At 49.7% G+C, this 16,725-nt stretch overlaps 7 protein-coding genes across 7 annotated transcripts; 3 read left to right on the top strand and 4 right to left on the bottom strand.

Moving 5' to 3' along the window:
- Positions 1 to 1,514, top strand: PENARI_c017G07385 (uncharacterized protein; the record flags this gene model as incomplete). The annotated part of the gene is made up of 4 exons (XM_022634363.1): positions 1 to 171; positions 229 to 700; positions 745 to 949; positions 1,001 to 1,514. The coding sequence occupies 4 exons, from the start codon at positions 1 to 3 to the stop codon at positions 1,512 to 1,514; spliced, it is 1,362 nt and encodes a 453-aa protein (XP_022485892.1).
- Positions 1,515 to 2,219: 705 nt separating this feature from the next.
- Positions 2,220 to 3,089, bottom strand: PENARI_c017G10854 (SGNH/GDSL hydrolase family protein; the record flags this gene model as incomplete). The annotated part of the gene is made up of 3 exons (XM_022634426.1): positions 2,220 to 2,535; positions 2,601 to 2,936; positions 3,013 to 3,089. The coding sequence occupies 3 exons, from the start codon at positions 3,087 to 3,089 to the stop codon at positions 2,220 to 2,222; spliced, it is 729 nt and encodes a 242-aa protein (XP_022485857.1).
- Positions 3,090 to 4,979: 1,890 nt separating this feature from the next.
- PENARI_c017G00419 (uncharacterized protein) lies at positions 4,980 to 7,100 on the top strand (the record flags this gene model as incomplete). Its single annotated transcript, XM_022634222.1, has 1 exon — positions 4,980 to 7,100. The coding sequence occupies one exon, from the start codon at positions 4,980 to 4,982 to the stop codon at positions 7,098 to 7,100; it is 2,121 nt and encodes a 706-aa protein (XP_022485792.1).
- Positions 7,101 to 7,333: 233 nt separating this feature from the next.
- Positions 7,334 to 9,164, bottom strand: PENARI_c017G03403 (SANT/Myb-like DNA-binding domain-containing protein; the record flags this gene model as incomplete). Its single annotated transcript, XM_022634290.1, has 3 exons — positions 7,334 to 8,831; positions 8,893 to 9,010; positions 9,068 to 9,164. The coding sequence occupies 3 exons, from the start codon at positions 9,162 to 9,164 to the stop codon at positions 7,334 to 7,336; spliced, it is 1,713 nt and encodes a 570-aa protein (XP_022485846.1).
- A 293-nt stretch (positions 9,165 to 9,457) lies between these two features.
- Positions 9,458 to 10,306, top strand: PENARI_c017G02066 (p24 family protein; the record flags this gene model as incomplete). Its single annotated transcript, XM_022634258.1, has 3 exons — positions 9,458 to 9,617; positions 9,685 to 10,064; positions 10,157 to 10,306. The coding sequence occupies 3 exons, from the start codon at positions 9,458 to 9,460 to the stop codon at positions 10,304 to 10,306; spliced, it is 690 nt and encodes a 229-aa protein (XP_022485774.1).
- Positions 10,307 to 11,452: 1,146 nt separating this feature from the next.
- Positions 11,453 to 14,248, bottom strand: PENARI_c017G11941 (uncharacterized protein; the record flags this gene model as incomplete). Its single annotated transcript, XM_022634451.1, has 1 exon — positions 11,453 to 14,248. One exon carries the CDS (start codon positions 14,246 to 14,248, stop codon positions 11,453 to 11,455), a length of 2,796 nt encoding a protein of 931 aa, XP_022485747.1.
- Positions 14,249 to 15,643: 1,395 nt separating this feature from the next.
- Positions 15,644 to 16,693, bottom strand: PENARI_c017G02373 (uncharacterized protein; the record flags this gene model as incomplete). The annotated part of the gene is made up of 1 exon (XM_022634266.1): positions 15,644 to 16,693. A coding segment is annotated over one exon (1,050 nt), but the record flags the coding sequence as incomplete, so codon positions are not given.
- Positions 16,694 to 16,725: the final 32 nt, after the last annotated feature.

Consider the following 16,725-nt stretch of genomic DNA (forward strand, 5'->3'; position numbering starts at 1 on the left):
ATGAAACTGAATATCTTACCTTTCCTTTCAGCCCTGTCTATGGGTCTTGCCTTGCCTTCTGATGCACCATCAAGGCGATTCGACCAAAATATAGGGATTGATCTCCCCGCGTTGTTCTCGGAAACAACTACAGCGAAGATCTGGCGTACTGCGGTGGATTCTATCAGTCAGGTATGTTTATCATTCTTGTTTAATACAATATGTCGGGGTACTGATGCATTGCACAAGCTCCCGGGGAAATTTCCGAATTACGTTCCCAGTACCGGGTCGAATATTGGACAGTACGTCTTCAGCGACATCTCTGCATGGACGAGTGGCTTCTTTCCAGGCTCCTTGTACGAGCTCTTAGAACGAAGTGTACGATTCCCTGATCATCTGAAGACCGGAAGCGTTGACCCAGAGGACATCCATGATCAACTTCTCGACCTTTCGCGCCAGTGGGCCAAACCCCTGCAGACACAAGCCTTCCGGACTAACACCCATGATCTGGGCTTCCTCATTATGCCAGCTTTTCAAAAAGACTGGGAACTGACGGGAAATCAAGATAGCCTCGACACTATTGTCACGGCGGCCCACAGTCTAGCTACGCGTTTCGACCCTCGAGTCAAGGCAGTGCGGAGTTGGGACTCACTTGTTAACAAGCGCCAAAATATCACGAATAAGGAGACCAACTTTTTGGTCATTATCGATAGCATGTGTAGTAAGTTATTGAGCCCGTCTGCTTACTCAGGACTGACAAGTCAGACATGGACCTGCTCTTTTATGCAGGCCACCACACCGGAAATCAAACGCTGATTGACATTGCTACGGCGCACGCACACACGGTCCGGCGCAATATTGTCCGCAAAAATTACTCGACCTTCCATTGTTGTAATATCGATCCACAAAATGATCAGATCAAGTTTCAAGAGACTGTCCAGGGATACAAAGACTGGTCAACCTGGAGTCGGTAGGAGATCGTTCTTTCTCTCGGATAAGCAGACGGCTGACGTTTTATTAGGGGTCAAGCTTGGGGAATCCTAGGCTATATCCAGACATATCGGTGGACTAAAGATGCTGTATTTCTGCAGACAGCTATAGGTCTCGCCGAGTATTTCGTGAATCGACTCTCCAAGTCGTCCCACACTCACCCATACGTACCTCTCTGGGACTTTGACGCGCCCACGGTCGATGGTGTGCTCCCTCCTCGGGACACTTCCGCCGGCCTTGTGGCTGCAAATGCTCTTCTTCTGCTCCACCAGGCTCTCCAAGGCGAGTCGCCGTACTTGGACCACGCCCTGCAAATAGTGAGGGAGACCATTGACCTGTCTTTATCACATGATCCGGCGAGCCTGACGCTCAGTCCGAATGGGAAGACAGCTGTTCCCGCCGGCAATTGGGACTCCGTCTTGATGAACGCGACAATAAACAACAATGAGTACTCTCTCAGTCGGAGCAACAACACTGGTCTGGTGTATGCCGACTATTACTTTTTGCGGTTTGGGAACAGGTTACTAGAAATGGCATTTGCATGAAACGTTGCAGGGGAGGAAGACGGATATAAAGTATTCGAATATCACGCTAGTAAGAATAGTGAGCAGAATGATGAGCGTCTTTATAAACGTAGCCCAAAGCTAGATAGAGATTTTTATAGCACCAATTGAAGCCACACAAGTGGTAAATTGGAGACGGATATTTTATTAGGCGTGATGCTCATTGGTGTCAACATAAAACATAGGCTTGTCTATTGCCCCTTTGGGAAGCCCAGCCCGCTCAATCTGTGCATGAGATCATCCCCAGGGCAAAGTGCTTAACCTTCTTTTGTTTTGACTTGGATAACACGCTGCCTATATTTATTTTAAAGCAATGAGCACAATCAAGAGCGCCATTATTAAATGCAATTATTGTATTGAATCATATTTCACTGTGATCATGTCCATTTATACCATGAAGATCTTCCCGATATTTCCGAACGCCGAACGCAGTCACATTCTACCTTACAGCTTTTTTTCCTGAACATATATTTTAATCTTTGATCATGATAGTATGACGTGCTGAAGATCCTGGGCGAGTAATGAGTGAACAGCAGAAGTGGGATGATACGAATCCCACCATAAACACCCATTCCCAATACAGCTAGTATCAGCATCAAATCCATATCCAGTGGGATGATTAAGTATTTCCGTGAAAAATGACCACGAATCATACAATGAAGTTGATGACTATTGATCATTATCAGGTCAGTCTTCTGCTGTCTCCCTAGTGATCCGGGAATTGAATTCAGTAAGGCCATAACTCACATGCGGAAATCTTTTCTGAAACTTCCTTTTCTCAAGGGCCAGTCTGTTATTGAATTTCTCTACCATGACCTGGTGGGCGTTCCGGTGCCACTCGTCCTTTTTCAGGTACGTTGGTGTGCGACTCACGGGTGGCACGTTAATCAGTAAGAAACGACGGGCTCCACAGTTGTACATAGTCTCAGCCAGTTGCAAATGTCGCTGAAAAAGATAAGTCAAAACTTCATCGGTATCATCTCGCTCGTAGGAAAATGCTATGCTGTCAATCAATTGGGATTAGCGAGTGGCTGGTGGATAGAAGTCCAAGTTGAGAGGCAAACACACTCATTGATTCCGATCCAAATGGCGAAAAGAGTATCTTCTGAGTTCCATTCTTGTGGATTCTCGTCATCCTTGCAGTATCGCTCGCCAAATTCAGTTTCGACTTGGTAAACAAGGTCATGTGGCACAGCGGACACAATATTGTTGTCAATCGTAGCGCCATATACAGCCAAATCATAGGCTAAAAGCAGACTGGTGTTGTAAACAGCCGCTGTATAGCCCACCCAATTGAGCCCATTGGTCGATGTGCCCTGGCCAAGTACTGGATTGCCTAGAGGATCAGACAACGATGGCTGTGGTCCAGATGTATTGAAGCCGGTGCTTGTATAGGAGTCGCCGCTGCATAGCCGTTTTCTCAGGTCAGCGAATTTATTAACACATGCTACACACAGGGTCTGAGCAATTCGTGACGGACAATACAAATAAGTTCTTAATACCAACATGCGGCTGCGCCAAGACAGCTTGGACCGCGAGGCCAACCGAGGGTCGCATAGTGAAGCTGAAAAAGCGAACTCTTTGAGAAAAAGAATCTTCATGGGTGTTGCAGAGCCAGCACGCCGGAATGAGAAAAATAGGGGGTGTTCGTTAGGTTTTTCAGCCCTGAGTTTATTCATTAATTTGTGTCACCCCTAGCTTCGTGCATCAAATAGTCATGGAGAAAATATGACAAGGGGGAGCACTCCGCCTTTAGAAAAATCCAAGTCTTTGAATCACAATCCTTTGTCATCGAACCAAGACAGCTGCGGGTTGCTTTGTTTGCTCGTTTCAAGTCCATTGAGGTAAACGTTGAGTATACGTTTCTGCCTTGGGCATGAAGATATCCCCAGCTTGGAAGGAAACAAACACAAGAGTATTCTTAGCCACAATAATTAAAGAAGAGCATACGTTGATTGATTTTCGTAGAGCCTATCTAGTATTATTGATCGTGGCATATTTGCCGCATACCGCAACAGCGCTCCGAAATCGACTATCTGGATCATGCATCTCCTCCGGTGTGGGAACCTTTTTGATCACTCGAGCCGGTGTTCCCACTACAACAGGGTATGGTGGTATGTCTCTTGTCACTGTCGAGCCTGTTCGAAGGTAGACCCCTTTTCAATCGTACTCCGTGCGTGATAATGACATTTGCATCCAGCTAAACATCATCCTCGATGTATACGGGAAGCCCAAACTCAAGGAAATTTTGCCGTGATAGAACGCTTGTCTCATGGCCAGCAGATCCTGCGACATACGCGATGGGCTCCTGGTATATATCTCTTCAATCTTCTTCCAATGATAGCTTTTATGATTTATCTTACCCATTCATCGGCAGCCAAAAGTTCAGCGACGGGTTTGCAACGTCGCGTCCACATGTCCAAGCTTGTGGCTCATCGTCAGTGCCACGGACGTAATAATGCCAATCCCTAAGATTGATTGGAAACTCTTCAGGCATATATCTCTTGTACGGCTTCTCTTCAGGGACGAAGTACTACATGAACCATCCATTGTTGAAGAGGGTTCTGAATATCTCTAGTATTTCGCAGAACCTCCCGAAATGGTGCGCGTGTCTTTCCATATGCTCTAGGAAACTTTGGGAATCTTCAATATTACCTGCCCATTCCGATGGAATAAACCGTTTGCAGTTGTTAGACCTAAGGCAGGCTTTGAGGATCACTGTGCATATTGATGTAGTCATTGTCAGGGCATCGGACAAAAGATATGAGGTCAAAAACAGTTACCGAAAACAGTGAGGCCTAGACATGGGACTTGCATTGCTAAGAAAGCACCTCAAAGCCAATTTGGCGCCTTTTAACGGCGCAGGTTTAGACAATTCTGACCACAACCTCGACACCTCTTTTATTAGATATAGCTACAGACATAGCAAATAGAGATGCGAGATCGCAATTGAACTTATTATCATTGCAAAGAGAGCATTTTGTTGGCAACTGTGCTCTATAGATGCGGGAGTGTGCAGTTAAGAAGGCACGAGAGGTTTGACCTGCGCCTTCTCCCAAGTCAACCCAAAAGCAAAGGGCAGCAGTCACGGCAAACCTCATCTCGTAAATATTCTTTCAGTAATGTTTTTTCTTATATGTCCTCGTCTTTATAGACGATCTGTCTCTCCCTCCAATTGTGACCGATCTCAAGAGATTGAGCAGGCCCCGGTGCCGCAAGGCAAGGTTCCCATGTCTGGCTCTGGCGAGTCCTAACTGACATTGAGTTATTGCAGAGCCCACAGGAACGAGCCCTGCCCACCCTCAAGACCCGAAACGAATATCTGCAAGCATTTCGCGCAGGCTGCGGCGTCGGTTCTCCAGAGAATCGAGACAGTCCTCAGAACTCCGCACCATCTTTCCGTTCGGGATCAAGCCAAAGCCAAGTACACCCAAAGCTACCACAGAGATGTCAGTATTTGGGGACATGGGAAGCAGTCTAATGAGCGCACGGGGGTATGACAGTGATGCTCAGTATATTGGGACTCCACGGCATCTCGAGCCTTTAAGCACATCGCCCAATAGCCCAGCTTTCCGCGGGATGGAGTTGGATGACTTGATAGAGCGAAGCCGCGAGCGGAATGACTCAGAGCTTTGGACTGACAACAGAGTCCAGACTCGTCCGAACGGTCCTGGGCCTCCATTTGGCATGCATTTTATACCCACTCCCCCAGGAAGTATGAGAGGTCAGCCCCGAGGAGCTCATGCTAAACCTTCAACGGGGGGAACAAGCAGTCAGTCTGTTCCGTCACTCGGAAATGGCCGATCTGATCACCGAGACGCCTTCACTAAATCTCTTCCAAGCCTCCACCCCAGCCAAGAAATTGCGTCAAGTCAAGAGCATCTGCGGGCTCGGGATGGCGTTGTGGGTAGAAGTGGTGAGAACCTTCAGAGCCTTGTGGCTGATTGGGCCCAATATCTGGGAGGGAACCCCCAAGGCTACCGCACGGCGTCTTCAGGGTCTGTATACAACCAACCACAAGAAATATTGGTTTCCAAAAGAAGACAGCAACCGGGCTCTCAAAGAACAGTTCATGAAGTTCGAGCACCGCGTTTGGGCGATATGGGTATCTCGCAGAGAGTCGCGGGGACAGACATGGGGTCCGGACAGACATCAACCAATCCATCCATGTCAGATCTTGCGCATCCAAAAAGATACGGTTCGCTCATGGCGTCCCAAGAAAATGTGCTATCATCTGCAAAGTCAGGAGCATCAACAATCGTTGGTGTCGAGGCTCACAAGCAGGCAATGCTTCACAAACGTGATGCCTCCTCTTTCTACTCACGCCAAAGCAGCAACCCTTCAGGAGAGGCATCCCCAGTCGCCCAATCACTCAGAGCTTGCGCGGAAAATTCCAGAGGCAATATGCCAATCATCCATCAAGATATGCGTGATAAGGCTCCTGTCATCGACAACAAGCAATATATGAGAACCGAGTTGCCGAAGGGCAGATTCGTTGAGCAGTTTGGGGATAGCAACTTGACATTGGTCCAGGATCAAGACATGTCCAGTGAAATGGCAGGACAGCGCAAGGTCAGTCCGGGGTGGATGACTGGAGGCCGGCGAATGGGGTACGGATATACTATGGTGGACAACGCTGAAAGAGAGCCATCGCATATTGATGGAACCGACAGTCCACTCCCAAACGGGGGTTGGCGCAAGCAGACCCCAGAACCGACACCTAGTAATGTCCAAACGCGGGAGACGAACGTGTCTCTCCAGCATCGAACCGACATGGCAAAATCAACTCATTCCGGTTCCCCAGAACAGGGCTTCATCTGCCATTCTCCTGATAATCACCGCTTGTCCAATCCCAAAAGCCCTACCAAGGCCTTGGGTGAGCCCATTTTAACGCCGGATTTGTGGGCAAGGATGAAAAGTCGTTCAGTCCGAGCTCACAGGCACGCGCCTCTCGCGGTGGACCTAGCAACAGATCAAATGGCCGCTGGAAGCTCTCATAGCCCAATCGCGGTACGAGAGCAGCAAAATGCACCCACACTGTCTAACGGTGTTGATTATGTCGAAGACACGGAAACATTTCTGGGTCGATGGACAAAGAATAGCCTCTTCAAAGACATGCAGTCGCAGCCAATCAAGGCCAGCAAGGTTAACGGCTTCCAGAGTGAAGAAAGACAACCTTTCCAAGCAGGCTCACCATCCGTACAAAGCCGTTTCTCGATGGATCAGACGAATCGGCCTCAATCCGTATACCTTGACCCCCGCAACAACGGGAGTGCGGACCAAGTGGAAGAGACACCGACACGTTCTCGAAGCGGACGTTGGATTCTGCGATTCTCCAGGAACAGGGAAAGCCAGCGGCGCTCGAATCTCCAGCCAAAAGAGCCATCTGAGGACTCATCGGTACAGTACGAAGACCGTGAACATCAACGGTTGGGACGAACAAACTCCACCCGCAGCGATATGGCAGAGGAGTTGGCGAGTGCATATCAGGAATGCATTGAGATGCCAGGGGCATTCTGTGGCAGCAAATGGGCTAGCCGGACTAGCCTGGTGGTGGAAGCAGAGTGATAGTGAACGAAACGACAGAGCTCATTGAGGTATATTAGTTTTTGGACACGCAAAAAACATTCTTACAGTGATGGATTTTGTGTTGCAGTTATTGTTACCCGCAGGAACAGAGTTGATTGAATTATGAATATATTCCACGCCAAATGTCATTAATCGTACAGAAAAGAAGTATGGGTAACGTCCCAGATACACATCGTACATCCAACTCCAGTGCACACAGAGTAGCAAATGGTCTATCTCCGCTGCCGCTTGTTGCTCTCACTTGCGCCACTTAGGACACTAGCAGAGCGCTTGTGGTTCCCTTCGGCACCGTGGGCATGACCTTGTGTAGCAGGATTTTCATTTGTGGACTGGGCTTGAGCACTACCGGCAGATGAATCCAAAACAACTGCGTCACCATCCTCAGCCTCGGTCTTTACCTGTGGGTGAGGATGTTCTGGCTCTGGAATACCAGCGGCTTCTCTGTACTTGCGCTCGCGCTCTGCCTTGGCAGCCTCGAGAACGCGGATCTCGCTTTCAACCTTCTCAGAGACCTTTCGGGCATCCAGTAGTAGGTTGACGGACTGGATAAGTTTCTCGAAGTCCTTGCATACGCGTTCGGTAGGCATGAAGAGACGGACGGGGATCTCGAGTTCGGAGAGGGCGCTGGCCAATTTTTGAGTTTGTACATTGGACTTAGCCTGGGTGAGGCGCTGGGCACGGTCGCTTCGGAAGTTGACACCTGCTGTAACACGCTCGTGGTGCTGGACGCCGTACCTGGCTTCCTCGGCTGGGGTGAGGGTTCGCACGTTTTGTTGGGTATCCCTTGAGGCCATGGAGCCCTTCTTGTTTGCGGCTTGGGTAACAGGGGTTTCGGCGCGGCCGAGGCCACCGGCGTGAGTGGGTGTCTGGCCAGCGGGACTGGGGATGGCGCCATCACCGAGGATGGAGCGGCGTTTCTTGCTCTTGTCGGCTTGCAAAAGAGTTTGTAGGAGTTGGGATAGGCCTGCGCTGGACTGGTACATGGTCGTGTTTCCAACGCTGATAGGGACCTCGAGGCGAGAGTAGAGTTCGCGGCGCTCGGTGATGAAGCTCTGTTCGTTACTAGTGATGCGCTTCAGCTCCTCCAGGAGCATTGCCTCCTCACGGACTTCGTCAGCTGTGCGGTTAAGCTGGAGGGCGGCCAGCTCCTTGCGATCTCGTTCCCGGTCTGGGTCGAACTTGAGCATCTTCTCGTGTAGTTCAAACTCTGCCTCCGACATCTCGGATGGTGGGTGTTCCAATGAAAGCATTGTCGCAGCAACGTAGTAGTACCGTGCCTTCATCTGCTCCATTGTCCGGAACTGTTTTGCTGGTACAATCGCATTGGCGTCTGGCTCCGTGTCCATTGGCGGTTGGTAGTCGTATCGATCCGCGATGACCACCCATCGAATATCGTATTCGGTGACCAGATCCACCAAGTAGTCGGTTTCCTCGCGAGACCAGTCTTCGCTTTTAAGGTGTCGCGCATAGTCTTCGTCTGTGTATCGCTGGGGTAACCGCGGTTTGATGTTGTATTTGGCGAAAGCGTATTCCTGCTCCGATGGTTTGGGCGCATCGTCTTTGGCTTCTTCCTTCGGTTGATCAACTTCCATCTGAGACCCTTCAGGTGCCGGCGCCGCTACGGGGGGTCTTGCCGACTCGTGTTTTCTCTGCCAATGGTGTAGAACCAGGCCATCGGAACGAGCGTTGTTGGTGAACGGTGCCATGCTCCTATACACAATCTCATATCAGCATTCGCCCAGACCTCACAATATCCAAAGCCAGGACATACCACGGCCGGACGCGCAATTTGTTCATCCATTTTGGTCGACCTTTGTATTTATTCTCATTTATCGCGATTGGGGGCGCTCTTTCGCCTAGGAGCGCGTACAGTTCGCGAGTGATACCCTCTGCAACGGAAATTGTCAGTCATTCGGCCCATTCCTAGCAGTGTGGAGGGCACGAACCTGGTCGCTTTTCCACCACCTTTTGCTTCTTGTGTGGTCTGGGCTGCCCTTCTGCGGGCAGATCCAGCATGTCGCGAACATCGGCGGCCGCGGCCATGATGGCGGTTCGGTCGGATGGGAAATCTGCTCTGGCGCGACGCGATAACTCGACGTATTGGGTTGAAGTAAGAATCGTACGCGATGAGGCGACTGATGAAAACAGAATACCGCGTTTGCCTTGATGAAACAAAGAACAGAGGAGTAGTAAATTGAAGACCAAGTCGACAGAGGTTTCCCGTTGGTAAGGGAGGATTCCGAAGGCGGCAGGCGGTGAAGTCCCACGGTCCCTGATGTTGACACCTTCGCGGAGATACTTGGAATAGCGACTCTCCAATTGCCCACTCCTTCATCATGGCTTTCTCTGGGACATCCTCGTCATGGCTGGCATCAGCCTTGACTCTCCTCTCTCTATTCTCTCTTCTGATCCCCACTAATGCCTTGTACTTCTACATGGAGGGCAGGCAAACGAAGTGCTTCTTCGAGGACTTGCCCAAGGATACACTTGTGGCCGGTAAGACTCAATGTCTTATGCCTGCATCAAAATGAAAACTAATGCGTGATATTGGAATAATAAACAGGCCGCTTCGAGACACATGTCCTCCAACCTCAGTCCAACACCTACGCAATCGACCACAACATGAAGGTGCTCATCACCGTTGAAGAGACCTTCGACAATGACCACCGAGTTGTTTCCAAGCGCGACAGCCACTCTGGCCGCTTCCATTTCTCCGCTGCCGACGCCGGCCAGCACAGAATCTGCTTCACGCCGGAGACCGATGCCACCTCCGGCTTCATGTCTTCTTCTCTGGGTGCTGTCAAGGTCAGCGTTGATATTGCCATTGGTGAGACCAGCAAGATCGAAACCGAAGACAAGGACAAGATGAAGGACATTGTGCAGCGGGTCAAGGATCTGAACAGCCGGTTGCACGACATCCGCCGTGAGCAGGTGTACCAGCGGGTAAGTGATCTCCATATCCAGCTACGATCCGCTACCAAATTACGGGTCCTCATACAGAATGAACTATGTATGTACTAATGTGATTTGTTTAGGAACGCGAGTCCGAGTTCCGTGACCAGTCCGAGACTACCAATTCTCGCGTTGTTCGCTGGACTCTCATTCAGCTGGCCGTCCTTTCCGCTGCTTGCGCCTGGCAACTCTCGCATCTGCGGTCATTCTTCATCAAGCAGAAGTTGACCTAATTTGTTGCCTTCTTCCCTGCCACATACCTCGTTTCTAATGCCTTGCATGTCCCTTTCATATTTGCTATGGCCACGTTAGTTTACGCGAATATTGACCACTGGTTACCCATGGGATTCGATTTTATATTGTTTCTTTGCGATTGAAATAATTTCCAGGCTGTGTGAATGTCTGGGTTATTGATAGGCAGCAGACTGGGTCAGCATTTCAACGCAAAAAAAAAGACTGCGGTGTGCTTGGAGCGATGTCGATCTTGATAATGGATGTAATGATAGCTTTTCTCTTCTATTTCCTTTCTCGTTGTAAGTTCCCTAGGTCAGCTGTACTCGTACATGGAGTATATACTCGCCCCAAACAAGTCTCACTTGGTCTCGGAACTAGCCCTAGCTTAGCATAGCAAAGGGAATATTTTCAACCTCTCTCCCTAATAGCTGTCCAGTAAACATGAGCTACCTCGTATGAGATTATGGAGACGATGGCCTTATAAGCTCAATAGCAGAAAGACTTATACTGTATAATACAAGTAACTCTGAAGTCTAGTCTCATTGCGATCTAAGATCAGGGTGTATGTCGTGGACAAGGGCGAAACGTGCATTTTTCGACCATGGTTTGACAACGCGTGGTAATGTGTCATATGAATGTTCTTAATAGCCAATGCAATCGCCCATTGCTCTGTCAAATCAATTATGTATCATATCTTTTGTGCTTTAGTTTGGTTTTGTTTTGATATTATCCTGTGAATGGCATCGATAGCAGGGAAATTATGTAACATTATTATGTTACGTGTGTAGGCCAAACTATGAGTTCGATAAAAAAAAAGAAAGTTTGTCAAAAGGGCATGGAGGTAAATATGCATTGCATGGCGCTATATAGCAGAATGTTCACTTGAGATTTTATCATCAATCATTATATCCAAGAAGGAGGTAATAAACAAAATGGTGTTAAAAATGCCGAAATGGTATATGGCAGTTAAACATGAAGAGAAGAGCAAGACATGCAAGCAAATAACAGGCAAAGCCTAGAGATTCGCTGTCTTGTTTCGAAATAAGAGGCCCCTGGGCCAAACAGAAAAGCAATTGGGTTTTGTGTAGGGTTGTGCAAGATGAAAGCAGTATGTTTTGATGCTGATATCAACGGAACATAGCTGTTCAGAGGTTGGGCTTGCTAGAGCCACCGCAGAATTCGAGAATCAATCGTTCAAGGTCGGAGAGTTTGTAGGGTTTCGTCATGTAGCCCTTAATTCCCACCCTGGATGCACGGTTCAGTGCCTCATCAGTGACGTCTGCGCTAACGGCCAGAACGGTAGGAGGTGGGAGTGCCCAAGAATTAATGGGTTTTGGATCCATCTCCATCGAGTCGGGGCTGTTCAAATTTGGTTGCTCGAAACCGGCATGTTGATCTCGGTGATTATCGACCATCTGAAGAATGCGCGAGGTGGCTTCATATCCGTCCATTTCTGGCATCCAGAGGTCCATTAGAACCACATCAATGGCTTTCATCTTTGTCGCCTCGCACGGCTCATTGATTACGCCTTGCATGCTTTGCGCGTTGTTGGGATCGGCTTCGGGTTCCTTCGATGGTTTTGCAGCAGACAGAATACCGTGCACGATTTGAACTGCTTCTTTGCCGTCGGCTGCTTCGAGGACATCGCGGTAGCCAAGTTTGCGGAGCATGTTCACAAGAACGCGTCGGTTGATTCGGTTATCTTCTGCAACAAGGAAGCGTAGTGGATACTTTTCTGCGAGCTTCTTATCGTATACATCGCCAGAGGAGATGTTTGTTCGATGTAGACGGGGTTGTGATACTCGGCGCGGGGGCGTTGGGCTTTGAGACATGTTCTCGTCTGAGGTACTCGGAGTTGGTTGCTGCAACTGGCTATTTTGGGGGAGGATGAAAGGGGATACGGAAGAAGAAGGCTCGGAGATGAAGCCGGTAGCACTGCCCTGTCGTGCTTGGTCGTTGATTGTGGGTGGTGTCAGAGTCCGTTCGTTGGGAGTTGCAGGTCGGCCATCAGCCTCGCCTTGATTCACAGGAATACGAATTTGGAATTCCGAGCCACGATCTGGCCCTGATGTTGACGAGCGTTCGCAGGTCAAATCACCGCCCATCTTACGTGAGAGTCCCTTGGCCACGAGGAGACCAAGACCCAGACCGTCTTTGCTCCTAGTGGTCGATGCGTCCTCGCGAGCAAACGCTTTGAAGAGGTTCGGTAGGAATGCAGCTGGAATTCCGGGGCCAGTATCTCGGACAAGAATGAGGACGTCGTTTCTCTTGGGGTCGATAGTGGCGCACACAGTGATGGTGCCGTTGTTGGTGAATTTAATTGCGTTGAGGAAGACACATGAAATCAGTTTGGCCAGGTCACGGTCATCGGCAAGAAGGGTATCGGGCAGTGCTGGATCCACGGACCAGTCCACAACCTGGGTGAACATTTCGCCATTCGATGACCGGGACCGAATCTCAATCCTCTCGCCAAAATCGGTTGTATTGCTAACGGCAGAATCAGGTCGGCCCCCGACGTGAAGAGACTCGTTAATCACCAAACGAAGAAGATCCCGCAACTTGGTGAAGCGCAAAGCAGAGCCCCTTGAGTTCACGTTGATGCCCTCCAAGAGTAAGTGAGGTGCGGATCGTCGAACGGCGAGAGACGGGCGTGGATCGACCATGTCGGCCATGACAGCTTCGATCTGGCGAGCTGGGGTTGCATGGACGATCTGGTCACTCTCGTGGACAGCATTCTTAACTTCTTCACTACGAGGCGAAAGCTCTTGTCGAGATGATGCCGCGCGAAGCCTCTGCTTCCGTGTCGGCCTTGGATTCATTTCGGGTGGTAGACTGCGTCGTCGTTTATAGGGATTGACCGCGATGTTGTTTCCTTCAATGAAAATACTCGGGCGAGTTTCGGGGATTTCGGGTATATAAGGAATTGCGGGTTGGCCTAGGATTTCACTTTCCTCTCGCTGCGGCGTTTTAGGGACCTGCATATTGAGATCGTATGCGTGAACGACATTGTCAGCTGCCTCAACAGCACGTCTCGCGCTATCTTGCACCATCTCAATCCCCTCTTTAAGAGCCTGGAATATTGCACCAGATTTAACGGGAGTCTTGCTCTCCATCGCCTCGCGTACCGTGGCATGCATAACATCGAGCATGCCTACCACACCCTGCATTGGAGTCCGTAATTCATGTGACAAACTTCGTGCGTACGGTTTGAGGGGTTGGGAGTTGAAATGGGAGTGTTCGTGAATGCCGGTATCATGGGGGTGGGGAATTGAGGTACTCGTAGCGGAAGTATGCGAGGTTTGGCCGTTTACTAATACCTCGCCAGAAAGGAGTCGTTGCACAATGAGGTCTTCAAGCGAGTGAAGAATCATCTCCAGAAAAGACCAGGATAGATTTCGATTCCGAAGACCATCTTTCGACCACATCAACCCGAGGTGCGCCAGGCACTTTCCAGCCGAAAATAGTGGAATCGCCAAATAGCCATCGGCGCTAAATGGGAGTTGATCGTCGCCGAATGATACCAACGAGCTGAGGTTTTCAGGAATCAAACAAGGACGTTCGTGGTCCATGTGCAACAAAGGGTTTCCGCCTGCGAAATACCTGTTTCGCTGCAAACCAACTGTCTGATAGCCATCGTTGTAGTAGAAAGCCGCGCCAAACAGCGACGGGCGCCGCCCGCATAGTTCTGGCATGGGCTCACCTCCGTGCACCCTCCGGGCCACGAATCCATACTGGGCTTTTGTGATCGAGGTGATATCTTCCATGAGCCGTTTCCAGAACAGCTCGGTGTCGGACGTCCTCAACCCCTGTTTGAGCGTGACCAGATGCTCAATAGCAGTGGTCTGGGCACCGTCGTTCCATGTTCCCGAGTCGAGTTGCACGTCGTCGTCACGTACGTTCAGATCAGGGATGCACTCGGATTTGCAGGAGGGGAAGGGCATGGTGGGACGTTGCACAGGATTGGAGGCATCCGGCTCGGGCGTGTCGGGCATAGTCCATGTGGTAAGGGGAATTCAGGGATCTTTGTCCTTTCTTTGTTGATTTAGCTGAGGACAACAACCATGGCTGGATGAATCAGAAGAACATCCACCATATATCTCAAGAAGAATGTCCGGAGTGAAGGAGGGGAGAGGGGATTTTCCGTTAGTTCGATGGGGGCGGTCTAGACACGGGCGGGGCCTAAAACAGCGATTTCTTTAGAACTTCATGTATTTGAACATAGGCTATTAACTGGTTTACTGCTTCTAGAGGGTTTGTGGTGCTCATTTTGGCCTTCTTTTTTACGTGTTTGTGTATGTTTTTCTCGATCCTTGCGGTGGTGCATGGAGGTCGCGTTAATGGGATCGGCGATCTAGACCAAAACAGGTCCGCCAGGTACTTGGTACTTCGTTTTCTGGGTGTTACCCTGCATATGCTAGGTACTCAGTACATGACAGGGGTGCTCGATAACAACACCTCTCGAGGATCATTTGAGATCTTCAACGTCATTTGATTCGGAACTTTTTCCTTTTTCCCTCGCAATTGAAATATATACGTATTCCAATCCCGGTCTACAATTTCTGGGGATAAAGTTAGGGCAACGTCTCAGAATTGCGCGTAGATACTTGGCGTGACCCGATTAGGATATATTAACGATATCATGCCAGAATACTTGCATTTAAGTATGTTGAAATTTGAATGGAGAATACGATGAATGATGCTAGGAAGCTATTGCCAAGAGCCAACGAGGTGGTTTAAGTCTGATCTCTCTCTCCATGAGAGAGAGATCCTATTTAATGAGAAGCATTTCTCCTGAACTATACTCTACATGGTAGGTCAATGCTGATCATGAGCTTCATGCTTGGCGAAGCAGGCATTTCATGCCTGGAGATGCCTGGAGAGGCCATGAATCTCAACACACCCCCTCAGTATTGAAGCTATCATGTCCTTCAAAACGCCTTTCGCAATGCTAGCGCGTCGCGGAATGCTTCGAATGCAGGTCTTGCTAATGGCTTGGTGAGACCATCAGCAATATTGTAGACGCCAGCGACGTGAGAGAGTCGTATTTTGCCTTCTTCAACTCTCTCGCGGATCCAATGGTAATGAGTCTCAATGTGGCGGCTTCTCGAGTGATGCCTTGAGGTTTTAGCCATGGAAATCGCGGATTGGCTGTCGCTGTACAGGCGAATTGGTTCCGACGCTTTCACTGCCTGTAGATCGACGAGCAAGCGATGAAGCCATACACCCTGGCTTCCTGCGTCTGAGAGAGCGTAATACTCTGCTTCGGCTGATGACTTCGTGATGCAGGATTGCTGCTTCGAAGCCCAAGAAATTGGACCGCCAGCGAGGTAGAATACCTATCCTGTACGGCTTCTCATGGTGTCAGGATCCGATGCAAATGACGCGTCCACGCACCCCCAGAACCCGTATCCGTCCTCAAAACCAGTATTACCACTCGTTTTCGGCCGTCCGTAGGTTATCGTAAGGTTGCTGGTTCGCTTAGCGTACTGGACGGCTTGGTAGACGGCGGAGAAGTGAGGATCGTGGGGTTTGAGGTTATGCTTCGTGAGCATCCCAAGCGCTAGGGAGAGATCAGGACGTGAGACCGTGCTGGCGTAAATTAGACTACCGGTGAGAGACTGGTAGGTCTTCACGTTTTCACGGTTTGCCGGTTCATCGGCTTTCCTAAGCTCGGTGCTAGGACTGAATGGGATGAAAGGTCTTGGAGAGGTTGCTGGGACGTCAGGAAACTTGTCAATATAGGCTTTTTGGCCTATTTTCATGATTCCGGCTTCACGGTCACGTTGGATCTTCAGGCTAAGGTAGTGAGAGACTTCACCTAGGTCTGAAATAGACCATTGCTTAGCGATCGCTTCCTTGACTCTCTGAAGCGTTGTTGGAGACGTCGATGCGAGCAACATATCATCTACGTAGACGAAGATGATGGTAATTCCACCCCCTTGCTCGTGGCGTACGTATAGACATGGATCAGAGGATGAGGCATTGAAGCCTTTGGAAAGGAGGAAGCTGCTAAGGGTCTTATACCAATTGGCTGCTGACTGGCGCAAGCCGTATAGACTCTTACGAAGGCGACAGACATTACCGTGAGGTTCGACGCCATGAAAGTCGAGACCGTCGGGGTATTGCATGTACGTTTCCTCTTCCAAAATCGCATTGAGATAGGCCAAATTGACGTCTAAATGCGTCGAATATAGCTTCTTCAATGTGATGACTGCAAGGAGTACTCGGAGGGTCTCGTAGCGGCCGGTGGCGGCGTACGCATCCTCATAATCAATGCCTTCTCTCTGGGTATTACCTCGGGCCACCCAACGTGCTTTGAACTTGGCAGGTCTGCCATTGGCATCGGTCTTGAGCTTATAGACCCATCTACCCGAGAGGATCTTGGCCCCTGGTGGTGGAGATGCTGGTTGCCATACTT

Source organism: Penicillium arizonense (assembly GCF_001773325.1).
Source record: "Penicillium arizonense strain CBS 141311 chromosome Unknown PENARI_contig017, whole genome shotgun sequence".
Lineage (NCBI taxonomy): Eukaryota > Fungi > Ascomycota > Eurotiomycetes > Eurotiales > Aspergillaceae > Penicillium > Penicillium arizonense.